The sequence below is a fragment of the Cyrtonyx montezumae genome, unplaced genomic scaffold, assembly GCF_038088225.1.
Source record: "Cyrtonyx montezumae isolate F1298 unplaced genomic scaffold, pur_monq_1.0 scaffold_17, whole genome shotgun sequence".
In the NCBI taxonomy this organism is placed as follows: Eukaryota; Metazoa; Chordata; class Aves; order Galliformes; family Odontophoridae; genus Cyrtonyx; species Cyrtonyx montezumae.
The window spans coordinates 33,658,236-33,681,996 of NW_027071903.1; the positions used below are offsets into that span (position 1 = coordinate 33,658,236).

The 23,761-nt window shown below is 44.9% G+C and overlaps 2 protein-coding genes across 3 annotated transcripts; one reads left to right on the forward strand and one right to left on the reverse strand.

Annotated features, from left to right (window-relative positions):
- The first annotated feature begins 277 nt into the window (after window positions 1-277).
- ANKDD1A (ankyrin repeat and death domain containing 1A) lies at window positions 278-13,104 on the forward strand. 2 transcript variants are annotated; one of them, XM_065734057.1, is made up of 15 exons: window positions 278-321; window positions 2,942-3,045; window positions 3,469-3,567; window positions 4,090-4,188; window positions 4,513-4,617; window positions 5,159-5,257; window positions 5,635-5,733; window positions 6,735-6,833; window positions 7,371-7,469; window positions 7,714-7,812; window positions 8,787-8,885; window positions 10,227-10,322; window positions 11,676-11,877; window positions 12,572-12,703; window positions 13,022-13,104. In XM_065734057.1, exons 1-15 carry the CDS (start codon window positions 288-290, stop codon window positions 13,081-13,083), a joined length of 1,527 nt encoding a protein of 508 aa, XP_065590129.1. In that variant the 5' UTR covers window positions 278-287; the 3' UTR covers window positions 13,084-13,104. The 2 variants fall into 2 exon arrangements, with proteins under 2 accessions (XP_065590129.1, XP_065590130.1); XM_065734058.1 differs by having other exon boundaries at window positions 7,374-7,469.
- Window positions 13,105-13,944: 840 nt separating this feature from the next.
- On the reverse strand, window positions 13,945-20,926 carry SPG21 (SPG21 abhydrolase domain containing, maspardin). The gene is made up of 8 exons (XM_065734059.1): window positions 20,854-20,926; window positions 17,551-17,712; window positions 17,361-17,441; window positions 16,631-16,776; window positions 16,020-16,128; window positions 15,421-15,528; window positions 14,885-15,025; window positions 13,945-14,581 (listed from the first exon to the last, which is right to left on the reverse strand). The coding sequence occupies exons 1-8, from the start codon at window positions 20,914-20,916 to the stop codon at window positions 14,459-14,461; spliced, it is 933 nt and encodes a 310-aa protein (XP_065590131.1). The 5' UTR covers window positions 20,917-20,926; the 3' UTR covers window positions 13,945-14,458.
- Window positions 20,927-23,761: the final 2,835 nt, after the last annotated feature.

Below are 23,761 nucleotides of genomic sequence, written 5' to 3' on the forward strand. Positions count from 1 at the left end.
ACCGTGAGGGTGACAGAGCACTGGAACAGGCTGCCCACGGGGGTTGTGGGGTCTCTTTCTCTGCAGATATTCAAGACCCGCCTGGGACGCCTACCTGTGCGACTTGGTTTAGGGAACTGCTTTGTCAGGTGTGCTGGACTCGATGATCTCTAGAGGTTCCTTCCAACCACTACGATTCTGTGATTCTGTTATTTTCTCTGTTTCTCCTTTACGTAGCGGCGAAAGAGGCGCTGCGCGGCGGTGCGGCCCCGCCCATGAGGCGGCAGGCGGGGCCGCCCGGAGGTGACATGGGGGACGAGCTGGAGACGGAGCGCGACAGCCGTGAGTGGGGCCGCGATGGGCGGAGGCGGGAAAGCCGTGAGGAGACGGTTTGGGCGGGAACGGCGCTGCGCGCGCCGTTGCGGGGGGAGTTTGTATTTCTGCTCGTTTTCTGCCTTTCTTTTTATTTTCTATTTTATTTTTTTCTATGCTGCCTGTGGTGAGGATGAAGCTTTTGAAGTGTTTTCAGTGCTGTTTGGGATCACTGAACAGTGCCTTAAGGGTGGTCTGTGCTGAACAATTAGAAGAACGTTAAATACGCTGAAACAGGGCTCGTGGGGGCGGCTGTGTGCTGTGATGAGGGCTGTACCCACGTTTCCAGGGCTGATTTCCTCAGAATGGGAGCTGAAGGGGAAATGGCACCATCCAGCTGTTTCTTTATATTGCTGAAAATAAGTAAAATTTCAGCTTGTGCAGCCTGAGAGATCCTGCATTTGTTGCTGTATCTTGGCTGTGAGATGAGCCAAGCCGAGGTTTGGCATCTCTTAGCAACTCACCTGAGCTTTGTGTGTTCATTGAGGACATTTCTGCCACGAAAATTAAGGCATTCACTTAACTAAGTCATAGAGATTGCTGCTCAGCTTGGGAATAAGCAAGTGGGAGGAGGGCTGGGTGTGCAGGGATCGGTGCTAGTGATTCATGTCACTCCACGTTTTCCCAAGTTTTTCTCTATTTCCTCTCAAAATGAAGAATTTTTCATGTGCAATGTGACATTACAGTTCCACGAACGCATCTGAGCTGCTCATAACGGGAGCTCAGTATGTAGTACAGGAAATCTTCTCTTTTGCTACAGAAATCAATGTCACTACGCACTGCCTTCAGTGAAGTGGTATTGAGGTTTTGTGTTATTCGTGTTTCTTTAGAGAGATAGTTTTCAGTTTTGAAGGTGAGAGAAACAGCAGCCAGGGGACGATGTTGTACCTAGGACCCACTGTAGAGATGCTGGTGAGGAATGGAGTACTGCTGTTTAGACAGAAGTCTCTTGTTTATCTCCTGAATTGGATAGTGCAACGTTTGATGCCTCTCTATGGCTTGTGGCTAGTCTCTAGTTGATAACATTTTCTCAGTATTAATGAAGTGTCAGGCCTGTATGTTTGCAGCCATGCAGAATTAATGGAAGGTGTTCACAAGCACCTGATTTACATTAGATAATGCTAAGGCAGAGGCTTATCCATATCTAGATTAGCAGTCAAATGAATGGAATTACGCTTAATTACAGCTGAGAATCTACCTGCCATCATTTGCCTGCCAACATCCTCAGAGTGAATCAATACAAAGGAAATAACCTAACCTGACTAAACCATCCCTAACCAGCCCAGCATTCCTTCTTGTCTTTGGGTCTTTAGGGATTGATTTTTGGTTAATGCAGGCAGCCTTGATGCTCCTGCAGTCATCGGCTGTGGGAACCAGTGGAGAGCAGAGCGGCTTGGGGGCTGTTCTGCCACAGCGTTTGCAGGGTGAATTTAGATCTGCTATCCAGTATAGCTCTTGTAGCTGTGTATCTGTGAGGACCTTTTCGTAGACGGAGGCACCTTTAGTGGCACAGAGCAAAACAGAAGATGGTTATGCCCCCAGATCCTGTACGATCCTGAAGTGCTTGTAAATACAGGGTTTGAAAATCAGCATGGGGAGCATCAGGCAGCAGCAAAAGAGTGTGATTGAAGTGCACTACCTGGACTTTTGTTTGGGTTGAAACCCGAGCAGATGCGGTTGACACAAGCATGTATTCTGGGAACAAACAAAAGTTGCGTTGATCCCGTGCTATCCTCAAACAGCAGCCTGAGATCTGCAGAAAAAAAACACCCAGAAGAGAGCAGAGCATCTGTGCCAGCTCCTCAGCAGGATGCGACAGGCTGAGGGTCTGACTCAATCGCTTCTCTAAAGAATTCTCCAAAACCATTAGGGCAGAGACTGAATCTGACAAAGACTGGCAGCGGCCTTGCCAAAAGCCTTGAGAGCCTCTCTGTCAGGCTGCAGCAGGCCCAGAGTCACATTGCTCTCATTTCTTGGCAGGAGGGTTTGTTCGATTAAGGAGAAGATTGCTGAGGCAAGGCCCAGCATGGAAAGTAAACACCTTTAAAGTATGCCTTGCTGTGCAGGACAAATGCTGTCATTTGTGTAAATTAATGTGCAGAACTGCCACAGTCTATTAGGAGATGCAGCACTAATCACAGCTGGACTAGTGGTTGTGTGCTACCTGGCTGCTTCACATCACAGGTCAGCAGAACCATGTGTAAGGGCATCCTGGTAGAGTAGCAGGTGGTCAGTGGAGTGACTGAAGAAGGAGTGTCTTCTGCTTGAGTTCTTACAACAGATCTGGGTCTTGAAGGGCACCGGCCATAATGGATCTGGGGCTAGAACAAAAGCCTACAAACTGGGGACTCAGAAGAGAAACTGATAGAACTGGAAGAGCGCTGATGTGGGCTGCTCAGAGAAGGGGAGACAGCAGGTGAAGATGAATCCAGCAAACATGGCTGGGATTCTTGCTGGAGGAATCTTTTTGTTGTCTTCCTTCCCTGAAGGCGTGACGGCTGGTTTGCTGAAGGGGAGGTTTGCTGGGGCACGCTGCTCGGTGCTCCTCGCCAGCACTGTTTCAATGCCAGTTCTTCTGTCTCTGCTGCAGTGCTTCATTCAGAGAAGGAATTCCACAATGCAGCGAAACGTAATGACACAGCCAGGATGGAGGAGCTCATCAGGAGAGGAGTCGATATCAAAGCCAAGAACAATGTAAGTCCAAGGTTTTCCTGCCTCTAAGCTGCTGGAAGTGCTGAGAGCATGTTGCAGCTCTGTTATGCTACTCTCCTCATAAGCTGCTCAATTGGCCAAAGCTTTAAAATATACTGCCTAGTGCCAAACAGAACCTGTGATAACTGGGCAGTTTCACAGCACACTTGAAAGCCACAGAACTGGCATGCTGTCCAGACTGGAAAGTTGCAAGCACTGAAAAAGGGTAGTAATTTATGGTTCTGTTTGGAGCCAGTGAGGTCACTATCTGCAGAGCAAGGGGAGAGAGGCTAAGGCCAAAGAAAACTGCACAGCACTCGAAATTCTGTCTTCCCAGATGACACAGGAGGTTTGACTCTCCAAGGAGGGTGGTAAAAATGCATTCTGCATACATCAGCTTTGGCTCTGTCCTTCATTCTCTTCCAGACAGACCGAACTGCCTTGCACTGGGCCGCAGGAGCTGGGAGTGTGGATGCTGTGCGACTGCTCCTGGACCATGATGTGCCAGTGGATGATGAGGACAGTGTATGAAGGCAAACGTCCCTTACTTGTCCTGCAAATGTATACACTGTTGGGGGTGCTGGGCTGGCAGTTACAGGCTGCACTGGAGTCCTGAGTGCATGGCACAAGGCACCGTATTACATGAGAAGCTGTGCTGGAGGTGGCCTCATTTTGAAGTGCCACTGTGCTTTGTCTCCTGGCCTTTTTTCTGCAAGCACTGTGACCAGGAAATCATCTGGGAGGATGCAAGATGTTCTGTATAGCAGAGGGATGCTTATCTTCTTCTTGTCATGTTGGTGAGGCTTGTGGAAAGGCTGTGACAGTTCCTCATAACAACCAGCGACAATGGTGTCTATTAAGACACCACTGACTAGGAGGTGGCCAGGTCTCTGCTCAGCTGCTGAGACCACTGCTGGCACAAATAATAGTAACTGGGCTAAAAAAGGAGAGAGATGTAATGGGAGCTTCATGGGCAGCTTACCTCCAGAGAGAGGATGGTAGTGGTCTGCAGTTTAACTGTTTGCATTTCTCTTTTCTTCTGCCCAGTTTGGAATGAATGCACTTCTCCTGTCTGCTTGGTTTGGCCACCTCCGTGTCCTGCATATCCTCGTCAATGCTGGGGCGAAGATTAACTGTGTTAATAAGGTGAGAGTCTCCATACCTGGGTTGTTGTGCAGAGCCAGAGCGTGACAGGAAGGGAGAGAGAGGCTCACCTGTTAGCCGGGGTAATCGTGTGTGACAACAGCATCATCTTTCATACTTTCAGATGGGGTGACCTTAGGTGAAGCCATCTTCACCTCCAAGCCTGGACTTATTCCTGAAACAAATGTAATCATTGTAACTCTAGGGATGTACAAGGCTTTCTCAAGTTTCTTCAGTGCTGATATGGAAGGTGTTACAGAACTGGGAAATGGGTTTAATAAATCAGCAGCCCATGCATTTTAAAATTAACCTTGATCTCCTCTCCAGAATGGCAGGAACCTACTTCACTGTGCAGCTCAGAGGGGACACCTGCAGGTGATGGAATTCATCATGGAAGACCTGGAAGATGTTTGTGTGGATCAAACAGACAAGGTAGGGAATGCTCTGCAATCATTTGTTTCCCTAGGTCTGATCTTGCTCTGCTGAGCTGAGCAAGAATGTTGCCATTTGTTACAGCCAAGGGTGACTCTCCCAGCATGTTCCAGCATTGTCAAGGGAACATGAGATCAACCTTTCCCTAGAAGCAATTCTGACTCGCTTGATAACCACTATCTCAGATTTATCTTTTTTTTGTTTGTGTTATCCTTGGTTGCTATTGGTAAGCTTTTTGTTCTCTATTTTTGTGAATGTCTCCTTTCCAGTGTTTTGTGAGACCAAGTTGTGAATGTGAGTCTGTAGTTCTGTTCAGCTTGTTTTTTTAGCTTAACCAAAAGTAAAGCAGAGTAGTAAGTTAAGAGCAGAATAAAAAATAACTATTTTAGAAGTGTGATGCTTTTTCCCCTTGTGGACACTAACTTTGCTGAGAAGTGGGTTATTGCCCAAGGCATCACTGTAGTGCTTGTAGCAGATGATGTGATCTCCTGCTTTCTGAGTCTTGCTGGGTTGTATTTTTTTTCTTTTTTTTCTTTCAAAGATGGACAGGACTGCATTTCATCTGGCTGCAGAGTATGGACAGCTGGAGGTGGTGGAGTTCCTAATCCGACAGGGTTGTTCTCACAGTGCTAAAGACAAGGTATGGGTATAAAACCATTCACAAGGGAATATAAAATCCAAAAATCAGAGGATGTGAGAGCCAGGCGTGGGATACCAAATGAGGTCAGGGCAGGCAAGTGGTCAGCATTTCTAACTGGTTGTAGTATGTCAGGGCTTTTCTTTCCTGTCCACCTGAAAGCCATTTGCTCCTCAGTCAGTGCTGATTTCTCTCCAGAACTCCAGCAAGCCTGGTGGGCCATACTCCAGTTTTAGATAGCTGGGATTCATGATTTCATGCTGCTCTTAATGCAAGACTTTCAGATCGTGGTTAAAGCTGCTTTTGTGTACACTGCAAAATTATGTTATATGAACTCTCAATCCTATGATATGCTTATAAACATACATGTTTGCTTTCAGGAAAAGAATACAGCGTTGCATTTAGCTGCTAAAAATGGTCATCTTTCTGTGCTGCAGAAAATTGTAGATGTTGGAGTGGACCTTGATGATAAGAACTTAGTAAGTACGTTTAATGAAAGGAAAAACACATAAGTTTTGTTCTTTCTGTCTCTAGAAATACTCTCCTGCCAGAGTCATCAGGCTGAATCATCTCTATTGAAGTTTACAAGATAACTGATCTAATCTATAATGTATGTGTTTAAAAGGAGGTCACACTTGCAGACTGTCGGTGAAAACCAACATCCTTCTTGGCCCAGTATCCAATTTTACAGTGTCTCATTTTCTTTCTGTTCTACCTGCTGGCCTAACTTATTGCTCTGTTATCTCCCTTTTTCTCTCTGACCCTTGTACATTCAAGTGCCTAAATAGTTATTGTGTTTTAAACTCGACTTCAGTGTGCTTTATGGTATTGACTTAGCCACTGAACATATGGCCCTTCTGTTTTAGATCTCTCTTTGATAGACCTGCTTCAGAAAATTCTGTGGCTAGAACACAGTTAATGACTTAGATAGCAAATATTGGCTCAGTTAAGCTAGTATTTATTCCACGGCACACTTCCAATTAAGTTTATCAGCTATTTTTTGAGTCTTATTTGGTTACAGTCCCTCCAAAGTACATCTCATTGCCACTAAGATCTGAAAGAAAAAGGCAACTACCAGTCTTGATAACTGGTAGCATTTGTCACCCCTAGAATAGCTGTCCTCTCTGTAAGAGCAATATTAAAACCAGATTAGCTCACCTAGGAATTCTGGTGCTTTCTTACAAAGAAATGAGCTACAGCCCTCAGAAGGAAAAGGGAGAAGTGGTTTGGCTCACGGGCCAACTGTTTCCCTTGGCATAAGGACAGAGCATTACTCTGATGTTTTAGTGACAGATAGTTGTGTTTGTTATTTTCCTGACAGTCAGCTGGACATCTCTGGCCCTCAGAATTGTTATTTTAATATGTAATGGATTCAGAAGATAGGGTTGAGACTTGCTTATTCTACTACTTCATCTTGTCCTTGCTTACAGAAGAGCAGTGTGTTTCCTTTTTTTGTTTCCCTCGTCCTGCTTTGTTCCAGGAGGGACTTACATGTTTACATCTGGCTGCTGAGGGGGGTCACAGTGACTGTGTGAAGCTGCTCTTGGAAGCAGGTGCTGATGTTAATGCCCAAACTCAGGTGAGCTCTGAGGAGGTGACTCCTTTTTCAGAAGCTTTTTTCAGTGTGTCCACTGCACCTGCACAGCTTGAGCAACTGTGTCAGTACAGCCAGCAGCTTGTGCAGGGTTGGTTTTGAGCTTTCTTTTGGAACTGCTGTGACATAGTGTGAGCGTGGGAAGCTTTTTGTGCAATCTTTTGAGTCTGTAGTGAGAGTCTCTTGATCTCAGAGGCTAGTTCTGCTCTGTAAATTCCCTTATACTCCTGTTGCTATCGTTCAAGGTACTTGTAGAAAGGTCACTGTGTTCAGGCCTGCCTTAGGAAAATGGGAGGTAGAGCAGGGAGTGCAGATGAAAGCCCACGTGGCTTCGTAGAAAGACGTGTGTAAAGCTGCTCTGGGACCAGGCAGCTGTGGAAATCTCTCGGTGGATTTACTAGTTCTTGGGCATAGGGTACGTGCAGAAAGGAAGCAGGGAGATCTCTGTGAGTAGTCTGTAACAAATGCAGCTTCTGAGAAGAATCCCTGACTAATACCTGTATTTTCTGATGTGCCTCTCAGAAGAAAATGAACTGCCTTCATTATGCAGCACTGCATGGCTATGAGGAGATAGCCAGGATCCTTGTGGATGCGGGAATCCACGTAGATGCTGTTAATCATGTAAGTCCCACTCATTGTTCTCATTCCTTACTAATAGGCAAAGAAGGTGGTGAACAGGTGAAGCTGTTCAAGAGCACAAAGCAACATTGTAAAGACCAGTGCTGCTGTGGGGCCTGTGCTTATGGGGCAGTATCCCCAGTACCCCTCAGTCCAGGCTGGCAGCTGTCTTATTTTGGACATTGTAGGCACAATGTCTTTTTGATGCCATGGAGGAGTGCTTTCTAAGCACAGGTTCTTTTTACAGCAAAATGCATCAGCAGCACACATTGCAGTACTACAGAACTTTCCAGCACTGGTGAAGCTCTTCGTTGATGTGGAGTGTGACCTTGACATTCCAGACAATGTAAGCCTGCAACTCTTGTTGGTTTTTTTTTGTAATTCTTTCTCTGCGAAATGTGAACCCAGTTTGTGAAAGATTTGATCGCCTTGGGGACAGGACTGAAGAGGAGTGCTTCAAGATGGGGAATAGCTGAAAGCCTAATTTAGGAAATGTGAAGCCTGTGAAATGATACTGAGTGCTGCAGTGAGGTAATCTCTGGATAGCACTCAGTCATTGTGTAGGCTGTGCCACGTCCCTGGGTCCTGTGTACAGAGACATGGCTTAGACTCTCCCCTCTCTGCTGGGATCAGGTGGGAGAAATTTTAGACCAGAAGATATTCCCCAAAATGTTTGTTGGACTGAGAACGGGAAACAAGCCTGAAGATAGCTGGTTGTCTTGGCTGGTTATAATTTTGTGAGTGAGGGGTTTTATTAAAAAGAACGGTGGCTTTTTTGGTGTTTCTGTTAATATTCATTTTTGTGGTGATGTTTTCTTGTCATACAACCATCAAATTGTCATGTTTTGTGTTTAGTTTTTAATTTTTTTCCATTAAATAATTCTAAGGTGCATACAGATTGTAGTGCGTACACATTAAACAGACCCTTTGTCCTCAGAACAAAGAATTGGCACAGGTTCTTTCCTTCCTTGCCAAACTATTTGCCTGCAGAAAACGTTTAAATAACATGAAATAAAATATTCATACAAGTGAGCCCAGGGAGATGTATGGAACTGAACAGGTTCCTTCTTCAGACTGAAATGTCATCAGGGAGGTGTCCCAGTGCTGGGACAGGGACAGACTTTGGCTCAGCTCGGGGAACCCAGTGCACATTCAAGGTAGGAGGGTGTTTGTGTCTGCAATTGAAAAAAGGTTGGAGAGGAAAGGAAGGCAGAGCTGACCGTGTTCTTCCAGTGCTTCCATCTGGTATTGTTCTGTCCTGTCTTTGCAGCCTCACACTTATGCCTTTTTGAAATGTGTTCTGTCACCTTCCTTATGCAGAGGCAGCAGACCTCCCTTCACATCGCTGCAGAGCACGGCAGACAGGACATTGCTGAGATGATTCTCATTGCCGGAGTAAATCTGAAACTAACAGACAAGGTAAGTGTCTGCATGGGTTGAATAGATCTTTATCATTTTACGGATACTCTTCCCAATTTTCAAGAAGTGCTAGGGATAATATTAAAATCTAGGTACTTCCAGGGATAAGGTCTTGAAACATTACTGAATATGTTATTTTGATGCCTTTTCCACTTAGGAAGTGACTGGTTCTTAGGGACTTAGGAAACAGTTCCCACAATGAGCAAAATTTCCTCTAAAATCTGCTCCAGCTCACGTTCTGCTTGAGATATTGTGTACATTAATATCAAAGATATTTTGGAGGAGTGATAAATAATGTAATTCAGGGATCGTGGTGTACATTTTAAAAGGTTTGAAGTATCTGGCTTGTATAAATTTGGTACCAGTGTCCAGGGTTTTAGCCCCCAAATTTACAAAGAAAAGGGAATTCTAGAGGAATCACACATGTTGTGTGCAGCCTAAAAGCATTGTAATGTGCCTAGAAAGTGCTGAAGGGGGCTTGGGCAGAAATTAATGCAGTGTCTTCCATTAGCAAATGGGTTAAAGCATACAAAAGCAGATCCAAAGCCACCTAGTTGGAACAGCCTTCAGCTACAATAAACATCTGCCATCTTCCAGCAGTCTGTGGAACCATAGCAGGGCTTGTTTATGCTTTTCTGTGTTAAGCTGGGCTTCTGCTCACATCTGAGACTAGATTCCTTCATGTGGCTGGGCTGGCTCACCTTCCCTCACACAGCTTTCTAGTGTTGTGCCTTTCCTCTCTATGCTCTCGCATACTTATACAGCACCCTTCCCGTTGCCCAATCAATTTATCCAAAGCTATGTTCATGTAAGAAGTGTAGTTACGTTTTCATAGTCCCATCCACATGTGCTTCTCCCAGGAGACTGTTTTTAATCACACATCCTATAAAGTTAATGATGTTGCATAAATCACTTCAGCTTTGTGCATCAATAACCCTGCTACGCAAGAAGCTTTAAAATGCCTTGGATTGTAGAGCTGAGCTAATCCGTTGAAGATAGGCATCCACATTGCTGGGTGTCTGAAAGCATCCTGCAATCCACTGTGATTTACAGGATGCATTCCCAGATGCTGCTGCCAAACTGACATTTCTCCCATGGCAGCAGAGGAGATGCTGAAGATCTTGGATAATGACTCCCCAAGCCCTGCATGCAGTGACTTGAAGGTAACTCACATCTGAGACATGGTTTACAAGAGGAGAATAATGATCCCTTGTCACAGCTAGATACTTTGCCCAGTAGGATCAGCTGCCTGCTGTTAATCACTGCCAGGTGGGCATAGAGATTGTACTTCCTGAGCATCCTAGGTAGTTTCCAGCTCATTTTTTCCCCTTCTAATTTCAGCAAGGAAAAACATCTTTGGATGTCGCTGCCCGAGGCAATCACATCAACTTGGCTGACATGATTATCAAGGCTGATCGGTTTTACAAATGGGAAAAGGTGAGCAGCTCATACCACCATACCTTGTGTTTTACAGGGTAGATGTACAGTTGTTGTTTCCACTGAGACTCCACGTTACCAGCTATCAAAAGGAACAGAAATGCAGGACATCCCATGGCAGCCTCACCTCAACTTTAATTTAAAAGCTCTTAGCATGTTAACCACATCTACTTAGGACTTTTTATTTTTTAAGAAGCCTCTGCTGTTAGAAGCCTCAGGCTGTAGTGACGTGAACAGGGGTTTTCAGAGATTCTTTGGCAGCTTTCCCAAAGCCTTGTAGAAGAGAATAGAGTATAATCATTACCTTTTCCCAGAAGGAGAAACTGAAGCACTGAGTAGGTAAATGCTTGGCTTGAGGTCAGCAACTGTGACCTTGAGGGGACGGTTCACCTCTTACAAATATCATTTCTTGCAAGATGAGTGATCGTTTCTTGTTGGAATCATACGACCAACATGCCTCTCAAACTTTCCCACAGCTGGGACTGTTCCTCCTGTGTTTCCCACAGTGGAACAGCGGTGTCTCTTGTGTGTGGGTGCAGTTGCTCAAACTCAGTCCCACCTCCAGGTCCCACTCTGCCTACCCCAAATCTGTGCCCAACACAGTCAGAGCAGAGGGCGTGTTACAAGCACAACTGACCACCACATTCCTTGCATCTTCATGGACTTAGCGTATCCTCCAGTACCAGGAAACTCAATATATTCTCTAGCAGGGAAGGAAAGGAAGGCATAGGCCTGTGGCACAGGCACAGATATAGTGTTGTCTATCAAGCCCTTGCATGGGCTCCACACATAACCCTAGGCAAGGTCATTTAAACTGCTTGCAGTCTGGCTCATAAAGGAGGTGAGCACAGGCCTGTGTTCCAGGGGAGTAAGGAAATCTAATTAAATGATTCTTCATATTAGTCCCAGATAAAAAGTGCTATAGAAATGCAAACTGTGATTTGCATGGGCTGCCACAGCAAAGCTGCTATTAAAGAAAGTATTTGTTAATGTGCACCATTAAAATAGAGTGAAACTAGAATAAAAGAAATGAGCTTGTAGCAAGCTGCAGAGCTGGGTATGTGGGAGACAGCAGAATTACATCTACATAAAAAGCTTCAGTGATACCAGGACATGTGCAGGTCTTGGTCCAGGAATCCTGGACCCAGGAAGATCATTAATGTCCCAGCTGCACGAGACAGATCTACTGTAGACTGACATGAGAACGAGATACAGTTTTGCACTTTGATGCTGGCAGGAAAGCTCAATTACAACACAAAAGCAGAAGAACACACCAAACTGCATCTTATCCCACAAAAGACTGATAGCAATTCTGCAATATCCCACACTGAAACTCCTGTTCTGGCTTTGCAGGACAACCTGAACAGTGACTCCAACTCCTGGGTGGCAAAGCACTTGACTTTTAAGCAAGATCACAGTGTGGAAACACAGCACATTCGCTCAGTAATGTGGAGGTTAGCTACTAAATACCTCAGGCGTGGTGAATGGAAGAAGCTGGCACATTACTGGAAATTCACTGATGCGCACATTAGAGCCATTGAGCAACAATGGACAGGTATAAAACGTTGTCCAACTGTTTTCTGTACTTCACTTGAACTGCATTTCCAGGACAAAGGTCTACAGTACTATTGAAGCATGAAGAAACCTGGATTACTTGAAGCAACCAAAATGTATTTAATGAGTGGGGAAGTTATCTATACACCTTATCTGGGAGTCAAAAATCACACAAGCATGGGTGGTAGTTGTCCATTGCTCTGTGCCTGTAAGGTGCTGCTGGATTCTGGCGCTACAGAAATTGAATTTAAAATTATTTTTCTTTAGGACAGAAAAGAACTTGCCGTATTTATCTTTATCTTCTCTAGGAAGGTGAATGAAGGCAACAGCAGAGTCGCACTCGGAATTTAACAGATGTCTTAGTAGAAGCAGGTTCTGGAAACAAATCACTGCTGGTTTAGCGGTCACCAAAGGGAACCTCTGTAGTTTGCATAATGCAAGCAAGGAACTAAGGCTGAAATTCTGTACTGATGTAAAAGGTTGCCTGACAAGCCCAAGCTCATCCATCACCTCCTCCGTTAACTTTAGCATTAATCTAGCAATCCAACCAAGCAGGAGTAAAGCTAAATTGTACTTTACAGCCTGAAATCCAAAGAGGGGGGTGGTGTTCAAACTCAGGAGGTCAAAAACTTCAGCTTCAGTCAGGGCTACAGACTGTAAAGTGCAGAGTTTCAGTTGTGGTTTCATCTCACCAGGTACTGAGAGCTACAGGGAGCACGGCCACAGGATGCTGCTAATCTGGCTTCACGGTGTGATCATAGCAGGAGAAAATCCAATCAAGGGGCTGTATGAAGGTCTTGTGGGCATTGGAAGAACAGATCTAGCAGGTAACAGTTTTGTTTCCCTTCAGATAGCACACAATAAGCACTAGCTCAATTCTGTTGCTAATTCAGCACACACAGAGGAAAACTTAAGTGAAACAAGTTCACAGGGGATGGAAGGTACTGTGCCCTTTCCCACCCATCACCACCATTCCATGTGTCATTTCTCTTCCTATTATTTGATAAATAAATGCATCCTGCCACATCTTTGTGCCTGCAGCACAAGTACAGCCAGTAACCACAGATAGAAATGTCCTTTAGTGAACATTCAGTGTTACCAGGACCCACCCACACCCTTAATGCTGAGAACATTCTCTTTTACAGAAAGCATTCGGAAAAAAGCAAATGCAGACTCTGCTTCTCCAAGGAAGTGTGCAGCAATGTAACACCCAAAGGGTATTATTTGCTGTCTTAAGAGCTACAGGAGAATCACTTGCTGTGCTACTTACCAGAAGGCAGCTATAACTTAAGGGCTTGTCATAAAAGCATCGCTGCTGCTTCCTTCTTGGTCTGGAACTACAAGGATATCAGCAAATAGTAGCAGTCTAAATGCCTCTTCATAAGGAAGTGAGATTTTATTGGCTATTGACATGTTCCAAATACTGTAATGAGGTAAGTCACAGCATGGCAAGTGAGACTATCAGGAAATACAACATTTTACTGTAACTTGTTTGCAACGCTGTCTTGTATATAAATTTTTAATTGTCAATTTTATAAACTGGGGAGAATGCCTTTGTTTTGAGGAATGTTCTTTACATACCTGTTTTGTGTTTTTGTTTCTGGTCTAGCACTTGTCTCTTAGATTTGTTCTCAGCTTCCCTCTTAGAATGGGAGCTTGTTCACAAAAGTCAAGGTGACTTCTTGGTCTGTGATCTACTGCATGGATTTTACTGTTATTTTACACAGTGTCTCCTAAGGACAGTTTTAAGAAATTTGACTGGAAGCACTCTAAAATATAAAAGCTGACAAGTAGAAATAACATCTGTATTTCAGTGAATCACAATTTTACTGTTAAATTTGCATACTATGTCTTAGTCATCTCTTTCTTAAAAAATAATTTAAAAAAACAACAAAGAAGCAAACCCAGCAACAAAAAATGGCACTGTTCTTACTCGTCGCTAACCCAGCACAACCTTATAATTAGAACTGTTCAATACAAGAGGCAAATTGAAACAGAACATATCACTTTTCTTACCTTCTAAAAGGTACCTATGCTTCTGTTCTCTTGTAATCAGGAGAAGAGGCAATTGCTGAAATTGGAGTTTTATTGAAAACCATTTTAAACAGCTAGCAAGAAAGTTAAAAATTCCAAATAGAAACTAACTTGCAACACAACATATCGAGCAAATAAGCGATGGCAACATTGGCACTTAAACATCTTTTAAATCAAATATTCAACAAAAATATGTCAGCTTACGAGTGCACAACCTGCATGTGGCAATATATACAGCGAGTGAAAATATAAAAAGAAATACCGTTCTGTTTAAGAACATGATAGTGAAGACTTTGGTAGCAAAAATGTCTTTGTTTTTAAAACTGTTGTCTTCAAAGATACTTTCTTGAATTCAAAGACTAAAAATTAAACAGATGCCCTATTACAGTGTTGAATGTTTATTGTCCGCGAGTAGCTCACTGACTTGATCCTGCTGGAATCACACAGTGCTAGTCGGCTAACACAAGGAGAAAGGCAGAGGAGGAACAGATGATTGTACGCAGGAAGACCACCAAACTGCTTCCTCATTTTCACTGGCAAGCAGAAACCTACTGCTCTTCTTGCTCACTGCTGCTATGAAGACTGATCTTTTGGACTTCCAGTTCTTCTGCACTGACCATAGAGGGATCAATGGCTGCGTACCGGGTACCGTGGAACTGCAGTAAATGAATCTGTTGGATATAGAAAATAAGAGTGAAACTGGCATAGAGACATTCCTTATGGGTAATTTTACTTTGAGGATGAAATTGTTGGCTTGGAGTACAAGAGTATAGACAAAGGACAGAATAAACAGGCAGCAACCAAGCCCCCAAAGCCAACCCTTGATAAAGATGGCAACCCCCAGCCCTGCTCTTCTGTATCAGTGATATGGAAGAGAAAACAGGCAGGTGAAGAAAAAAAGCTAGCTCAGAAAAAGTTTCCTAGTGCTGTTTCAGCAACACGCTAATAGATTAAGTCTGAATGCAGACACTCACTTGAATGTATAAATTGACCTCAGCACTCCTGCAGAGATAAGGGAAATTGCCTCCTGTTTTGAGATGAGCTCTTCTGGCATTAGGATAAAGCTTATACATTTCTTCTTTCGCTTCGGTTGAGAGTGCACTCTGGTCAAACACCTATGCAACAACTCACAACAGTTAGTTATGAGTCTAGACAGATTTTGCTTATTAAGTCAATTGAACATACTCTGTTTCTAGAAGCAATTGTCAACTTGTCTGTGGAATAGTTTTAATGAAATAGAAAGCAAGCAAACAAGTTAGGCATCAACAACTCGAAAGCATGTTTGCTGATATACAAACACATGGCTGTTACTGCACAGAATGCCCAGTAACTCAGCACGGAACAGCCATTTTGTCTTATCCAGTCAGCAGAAAAACTATTTAAATACAAAATCAGACAACGCAAATATTTATTAAGTTGCTAACACAATATTGAGGCCCTGCCTTCCAAGAGGAGAAAATAATTGGGGGGAAAAAAAAGTTTAAAAAAAGATAAGCTGAAATAAACTTACATCCATAATAGTTACTGGGATGTCTCGAATTTTATGAGGTTCCACATAGGAGTTCTGGCAATTGAGGGTAAGTCTTGAGGCGAGCTCGCTCTGGCCCAAACTCTCCAGCTTTCAATAGAGACAAACACTGATTAATAACATATTTCACTGCAGGAAGTTAATGCAGTAGTAACAACAAACAAACCAAAGAGAAGTCAGCTCCTTAGTTTCAAAGGGAAGCATGACTGCGCTTCAGATGAAGATTACAGTTCCAGTGTAATATCTCACTTCATGATACAAATGCTTAAAACATTGAATTACTGTTCCTGCCTCCAAAGCACAGCCTGCAGATGTACCTCAGCACTTCTTTCCTTTTCCATCTCTTTCTTAGCCACCTCTCTGCCAGTCTACATAAATTAATGGAACAGTAAGGTAGACAAGTCACAGCACCAGTTAAATTGCAAGGGCTGTGACAGCCAACATCTGCTGAGGATCCATCCACTGTTCGCTTCTGGGCAAGTAAATGAAGGAAGCAGCAGAAATACCTACAACCTCTCATCTACTAAGTGCATCTCTCACAGGGATTGACATTACAGCCATTGGAGTACGCAGCCACCTACCCTGTCCACCATGAAATCAATCCCATCGGCCATTTCAGGATCTACAGGACCAGATGCAAAATTCCCAAGGACAATTTTTTTCAGCATAAAAGCAGGCATCAGCCAAAAGCTAAAACAGAAAAAAAATAACAATCTTCAAGCACCCAAGACTGCAGAATTAAGATGCTTTTTTTTTCCCAGCACTCCCTTTTCTTGCACTGACTTTGTGCAAGAATTTCAAACGAAATTGTAAAGAAGGTTCAAGAGCACAGAGATGGAAAAGCTTGCAGATGGGTGACTGAAATGCAATGGAAAGCTGCTGGTCTTGCACTGCAAGGCTGTACATTAAACACTGAATGATACTTTCCTTACTCTAAAAGGTTTTGCTGAAAATCGAGTAGAATTCTGAAGCCTAACCATGTCCTTACAAGAGTAGTCTGTCAAATTCCACACTCCCAATTGTGATAACTTCTGTTTTCTTTATGGTGTGGCTTTAAAAGTCACCTGTATTCCAGCCCTCACCATTAGGCATGCATGCTGAAAACAAGTTACACACATGTCAAACCAGATCAGTGTGAAAATTCATCAGAAAATTCAATGCCAACTTCATTTTGTGCCTCAGTCATCCTTACCTGTTTGCTGTCCATGTCTGATTGAAGATGGAAGTGTCACTGAAGGCATTACACAGGATCAGAGATTGAACTCTGGGAGATTTGTGTGTGTATTCAGCAAATTTTTGAGCCAGAAAGCCTCCTAGAGAAGCTCCAAAAAGGTGAACCTAACGAGGGAAAAAAAACAACAAAACAAAAAACAGATCGCATTACATTTGTGAAATAAGTGACTCTTAAGGGTCACATTACAAAAAAAAAAAGTAGTCATTCAAGTTTTACTTTGTCCTTATAACTCATTTTTAAAGGAAAAAAATAGAACACTGATATAGGTTCTTTGATGTATAGGAGGAGATAAATATTGAAAAAAGGAAGTGTTCCCTCATCACACCTCTAATTTGCGTGCTCATTGTGCTTAAGTAAAAAGTGAATATTTCACTTTATCTTCAGTAGTTTTTCCAATCCAAGCTGCTTTATGGTGGTGTTCTGTACAACATGAGCTATGCAGATAACTTCAGCAGGATCTCTGAAATGCAGTTAGCAATCCAATTTAATAGGCCTGCAGCAGCAGTGAATTTAGTCAAATTTTCAAGGGAATTTCTTTCAAAAATAAACTAGTTTAAAAAACAAACTCACAACACAGCCTCTTTATTTAGAGGTTGGTTTTGCATCATGTGCTGTACATTTGCTCTTAAATGAGACTTTCAAACATCAGGTTTTTATGGCAACTACATATCCATCTCTGAGCACTCACTTTATCCAGCTGAAGGTGGTCTAACAGTTTTCTGAATCCATCACAGAACTCAAGGTGATCCCAGTACACTGGGTACTGCAACTAAAATAATACAGCAGTTACCAAGAGCCAGTCTGTAATCATCAGATGCCAGCTGCCCGCTGGAAGGTTTTGCCAATTCTCACATTAAAGGTTTCAAGATAATACTCACAGCAATAACTCTGTAACCCCATCCCGTCAGTGCCAAAATTTGCTGGAAAAACACATCTGCAGTTCCACTTACAGGAGGAAGAAATATGAGTGGGCACCGAATGCTCCGAGGTCCTGCATCGTACAGCGACCAGACTTTACTGTCATCGTCATCTACTATGATCTGGAAGAGAAATGCAGGGAGGGGGAACACAAGGCTGAAACAAGCTTCTTCAAGCAGCTGCCAGGATTGCTGCTGCTAAGTATTTGTCATTCAGTAAATATTACAATACTCAAGCCTCTTTCAAATAAGACTGTTTTTATTTCTCACGATAGCTTTCTTCTCTCGGGTTGTTTATTAAGCAATTAGAATGTTTCCAGGGATGCAGCTGGTGACAGAACTGTGACCAGGCACTGTCAGACCAAATGGTGTCAGCAGCAGCACAACACGTGGTGCCTCGTAAGAGCTCATCCTTCTGCAGACAGAAAAAGTGCAAGTGCTGGGAATAGTGAATGATGTTGGTTTTATAGTGGTGGACTGCATCTCAGAAACTATGCTGGGAAAAAAATACATCCTTTCTGAAAAAGAGGGCCTTAGTCAGAAAGATCCATTGTGATCCAAAAATGCATACTGATAAATCATGGGAACAGCAAGGCTATGGCTCCCTCAAAAAAAGTCAGGTTTGGACAATTCCACATGAGGAGAAATATGATTGGAGCCACTGTGCCACAACCCAGAAGAGACCCAGGGGCCAGCTCACAGTACCAAGCACAACAGCCTTAGGCCAGAAGAGCTTGCACTGCCCCAGGGTCAGATTTATAAACTGTCACTGACACTTCCATTTAGTGGACAAAAGATGTTACAGTTCTGGATAGGTGTGAGTCCACTGAATTAAGCAGCTAACCACAAATTATTGATTTGAAGCAGCTGCACCTGACTGCCAGGGATGCGCTCAACTCCCAGAGCAGCACTGCACAGCTGACCTGGAAAGAAATGAGCATGTCAGGAGAGCCTGGAGTGCCTAGGACATTGCTGCCTGAAACAGATTATCCACACACAAGCTGCTCACAGGGGGCACATCACATTTCAGAAGCAAGGAGTCCCAACAAAACAGTAGCTTTAGAAGTATGGGAAATAGGTAAAAATTGTCTGTTCCAGCAATGCTGAAGCCTGGCTCGCTTTTCCAGGGCCTGACCTACCAACAAGCTGTTGTGTATATTCAGCACACTGGTTTCACCCCTCCTCACCCCAGCAAAAGCACGCAGCTCATTCCAGATCAACAATCAGAAATGGAAGGAAAGCCTGAATCACGCAGCAGGAGTTCATCTCTGTGTCAAGATTTTGTAGCTTTTTGAATAGCAACACAGAAGCATAATTCTCTTTCCCATCACAGCAATTAAGCTTCTCAGGGAGTTAGAGAACAGTGTATCACATTTGCTTGATTAACAAATCTACTCATAATAAAGCCGGTATTTCAGGCTCTGGGAGCATGTGAGGAATCACATGATACTGCTGTTTTGTGAGGTCTCCACAAAAACAAAGACAGATCGCATACCAGGCCTTCCCAGACCACTGAAGCCATTAAAAAGAAGAAAAAAAAACCCAAACAAAAAACCCCCACATAAAAGTCCTCTTAAAGGCTCCCAAAAATCAACCCTTAGCATAATCTCCAGAAATTACAGATCTCAGCTGTTATAACTTTGGAGACATTCCAGGTAGCCGTCAGTGGCCACAGCTGAATTTATATGGAGGAGAATTTCCAAAGGTGAAGCAACACCTTACTTTGCATAGTCTTAAAAATCACAAAGTTTGCTTCAGTGTGAAGTACCAAACCTCAGAGGTAAGGTTTCTTTCCTCAAGCTCGGAGAATCAGAGGCTTTGAACTGTTCTATCTGCTTTCTAGCCACAGACCAGATACTGCTACAGCTCAAAAACAACTGCTGCGGGATGGTGAACTGCTGACTTGGTGGGACACTAGCTTTTTTTCTTGTTCAGGTCTACTGACCAACACTTACAGTTTACAAAATGGGCAAAATTTGTACTTCACTGAAAGAAGTGGCACAATTTCCCTTGAGTTTAGCAGAACCAGAGTGTCCTCTGCTGATGACTTTAAGGAAGGACTGATCTAAAAGAGCAAGTGGTGTATTTTGAGATCCCTACACACTGGTACAGTGTCCAGTCTGATTCAGCCTTAATTACTCCCCTCTTTCTTCATTTTAGGCCTGAGAAGCTGCAGCACCTGCACCAACAGTACATCAGCCACGACAAGGACGTGGCTGCAGCCCCCCATGGAGAAACCAGAATGCTTATCTGAGCTGAAACATCACATGACAGAGCAAGCACCCACCTTGTAGCACTTGTTCACTTTATGGGCCACAAAATGCAGTTTCAGAGGCAGAGCTTAAGACTTTGCCTAAGAACATTATTTTCTGCACCGTACTTCCTGTTTCTGAGAAGAGCAGGAAGGGCAATGGAGCTGTGCATTTCCTGCTGATTTTGAGAGAATCTTAACTTGTTTTCAAACAGTGCTGGCTCCACTTCTTTAGGTTAACCCAACAGCAGTGACAGGCACTGATCAGCAGTAATGACACTTGGCCGTTCCTTCCTCCACAGTGCACATATTTTGCCAAAGCCTCTGGGAGGATAATGTAAGCAGATGTACTTCCCCCACCTGCCAGAAACCAGGACTATTTTACTTCTACCTTCTTCATACACCACATTCTTCACTGTGGCATCTCTTTGCTTTGGAGAAGGCTGAATCACTCAAGGGGGAAAGGTATTCCCTGGACCACCTGAAACAGTCAACAGCAGCTTTGGCTTACACACATTCTTATTTCTGAGCAGTCAGCAGCAGCTGAAGGCAGCGGCTCCTGGCAGCAAGCTGGAGAACCATTTCATCAACTTAATGTCTTAGAGAAAGCCACACTCTGCTCAGTGGAAATAATGCTGGGCACATTTAAGCAACGTGCCATAGATCTGAGCACACAGGCCCAGTACAGTAGCCCAAATGTAAGCAACTTGTTGAAGGAAATGGAGCTGTTCTCATCACTGCTGCCAGCACCATCCTGCAGCTCGAGCAGCCACCCATCAAGAACAGAACCAGCTGGAAGGCAGCAACTGAGAGCTGTGTGGAAGTGCTTGCCCAGAAGCACGTGATAAGCAAGAGTGTGCTTTCACACACTCTTAAGACACACAGGGAAACAGTTTGGCTGGATGAGAACAGCCACAACTGTTCTGCATTATCCAGAGCCAAACTGCTTGAATTTCCATGCCACAGAGTACAATGAGGGATATAGCATGCAAGCTGAGGACACTGGTACGTACCTTTTTAAGGGGAACTGTGCTTCTGAACCAGTTGTAGTCCGGAGAGACTTTAATCTCTCCCATGATGTTTAGAAAAAACCCAGATCAGACTGAAACAAAGAAAAACAGTGTTTGAAGTCAAGAACATGGGCTTCCCTTACGCAGCAGGCAAGAGCTGTGCTGTGCACACAGAGCAGGGAGTTGCTCACAGCCGCTGACTCGCACCGAGTTTACTTATCCTTAATTCTCATCACCAACCACATAACTGTGCTCCCAGGAGGCAGTCACCCAACCACCTTCCTGTACTCCTGCCATTAGGAAATGATGATGCTCCCGCAGCAGCACCTCCTGGTAACGGTCGCAGGGAAGGACAACTGTTGCCAGCTGTAAGCAGCTTATAAAGCTAAAAGCATTTTCATTTTGTTTTTAAATGCACTGAGGCTTTACAGCTGTCCACAAAGAAACCTACCTGTCAGGAGTTATGCACAAATATATTCTTAATTAACACAAACAGATTTTGGACTCAGACCCACACAGAAATCCACTCATTTACTCTGACCCACATATTCAAGTCAGAATGTGCAACGTGAATATAACAAAGTTTCCTACATTACTCCATTCGTTTGTAATAAACAGTGCAGATAACCTCTAGATTTAACTTTTTAAACCTGAGACTGTTAGCTTCCATTTCTACAGCTGAAGGCATCAAGCAGTTCTGAAGCTCACAGGCTTCATAGCTTTGGAAAGCCAGCTGCCCCACAGAATATTTTCATATGCCATACACAATACAACAAAGCGACTTTGACTGTCATTACTTAACAGCTGCCAAATACCAATAGCTTTCGTTTCATAGCTCCCAATAAGATAACACCCTGCTATGTTCTGTGAGCCATTCCAATTCATGTCACCTTGCAGAAAAGCTGCCAGTGTGCAGCTTTAATTAGCTCTGAGACACAGCTGGCTGAGCAGCTATTTACAATTCTCTCATCTCTCAGTCTTCATTTGCTATTTCCCATGCACAGGAAGCACGAATCTTAAAAGGGGAAGCACTTTCCACACACAACAGCGCCCATCTTCCCCACATCGCTGCGTGATGCACAAAGGGTTCAATCTCACACGGCCTCACTTTGGTGTCTGCATCATCCACTGTGCTATTCATCATCACTCAGCAGCACATAAAGTTACGGTGGGGGTAAAAACGGCCTCTCCAGCAGCCTGCAGAGCAGAGCAGAGCAGAGCAGAGCAGCATGCTCCTGTCTGCACTAGGGACCATTACTGAGAGGAAACTGCACTTGAGCTACTGACTGACTTCCAGAGCTCGCAGTAAAGACCCATGAGCTGACACACAGCTGTCTGTCAGCAGGCAGGATGAAGGAGCAGGCACAGCAGGCGAGCTCTGCCCCGTACCTTGGCCCGAGCTGCCCAGAGCTCACCTGGACCTCAGCACTGGTGTTTCTGAGGGACCTATCACCGGCCATGGGAGGGAACCGCCGGCCCTGGGCTGTGCTCAGCTCCTTCCTCGCACAGTGCCCCAGTGAGAGCCCAGCCTGAGTGCCACCTGCTGCCAGGTAGCTGCCCGGCCTGGACTATGGAGGTGTCTGCTGAAGCCAATGATCTCGTATCTAAGTAATCTTTTTTCCCTTTGACACAGAAACGTGTCATTAAACGTACGTGCAGCTGTGCACCAATGAGGGCTACACGCTCCTGCAAGCAACGCTGAGCCGTGAGGCAGCACACACAGCAGCAGTGTGGGGCACAAATACATAACCTGATGCTGACAGCAACCAACCCCAGAAAAATCGGAGCTTCCTCTCCACTAAAAACACCACCCCGAGGACCTCCAGCCTCAGGAGGGCTCCTTCAGCAGTGAGGCCTCACCCCACACCAGCAGGGCCGCCCCGCCCCCCCTCACAGCACCCGCTCCTCGGCCTCAGCCCCGGGCGAGCCCTTCTCGCACAGCCCCTCGGGCCGCCTCCCAACCCACCGGAGCCTCAGAGACCCCGTAGCCCTCCGTCAGGCGCAACGAGGAGAGGGCCCCGCCGATCTCTATGGCAACGTCCCCACACACCTCGCGCAGCACTCGGCCCTCCCGGGCTCCGCGGGGCGCGGTGCCGGCTGCGCCGCTCTCCTCCGCCGCCGGCCGCTACTTCCGGGTGCTGCCCCGCGCCGGCCACGTGACAGCAAGGCAAGGAGCCATCGCTACCGAGGCGGAAGAACAGAAGCAGGGAGATAGATCACGTGGTCACGCCGCCGGATCGTGATTGGTCGGCGGGGCGATGTTGTGGTCTTCAGCATTTCTCCGTTTCTTGTGCGTGCGCCGTGTCTACAAAGCGAGGGAGGGCGATCGGTCTGTGCTTGGGCTTCTCTCCTCTTTGTGACCTGTCACTGCCACCCAGCGGGGGACAGCGTTATCTGTGGCTGTGAGAAATGTCGATCGATTTAAGTGAAAGCACTGCTGAGGTGAACGCTGTGCTTAGAAAGCTCCTGGCGGGACGTCCCGTTCACTGGTGGATTCAATGTAGTTAAAGTCAGGTTAGCAGCTGCTGTGGCGTCGAAGCTGTGTTTTAACGGATTAAAACCAACCAGACCTGAGCAGAAGTTGGGAATAGCACTCGGTGCTCATCCTGTGCACAGCTCAGTGACCTGCACAGCCTTCAGCGCTGCTTTAGGGCAGCTCGAGGTGTGAGCACCAGGCGGGGCGTTTAGTCACTGAGCAGTTACACGAGTTAACAGCTAGCATCAATCCACTTCATTTAATTGGGGTGTGACGAACAGAGCAGGAGGAAGCAGAACTCTGAGAGCTGCGGCTGTGGCCTCGTTACCCGTGAGCTGCGTTTTGGGGTACGTCTTGCTGCTTGGCCCCTGTGTGTCATTTTCCCCCTCTGACTGAGGATCACCCCAAAGAGGGCTTCCTTTCTCCCGAGTTTGT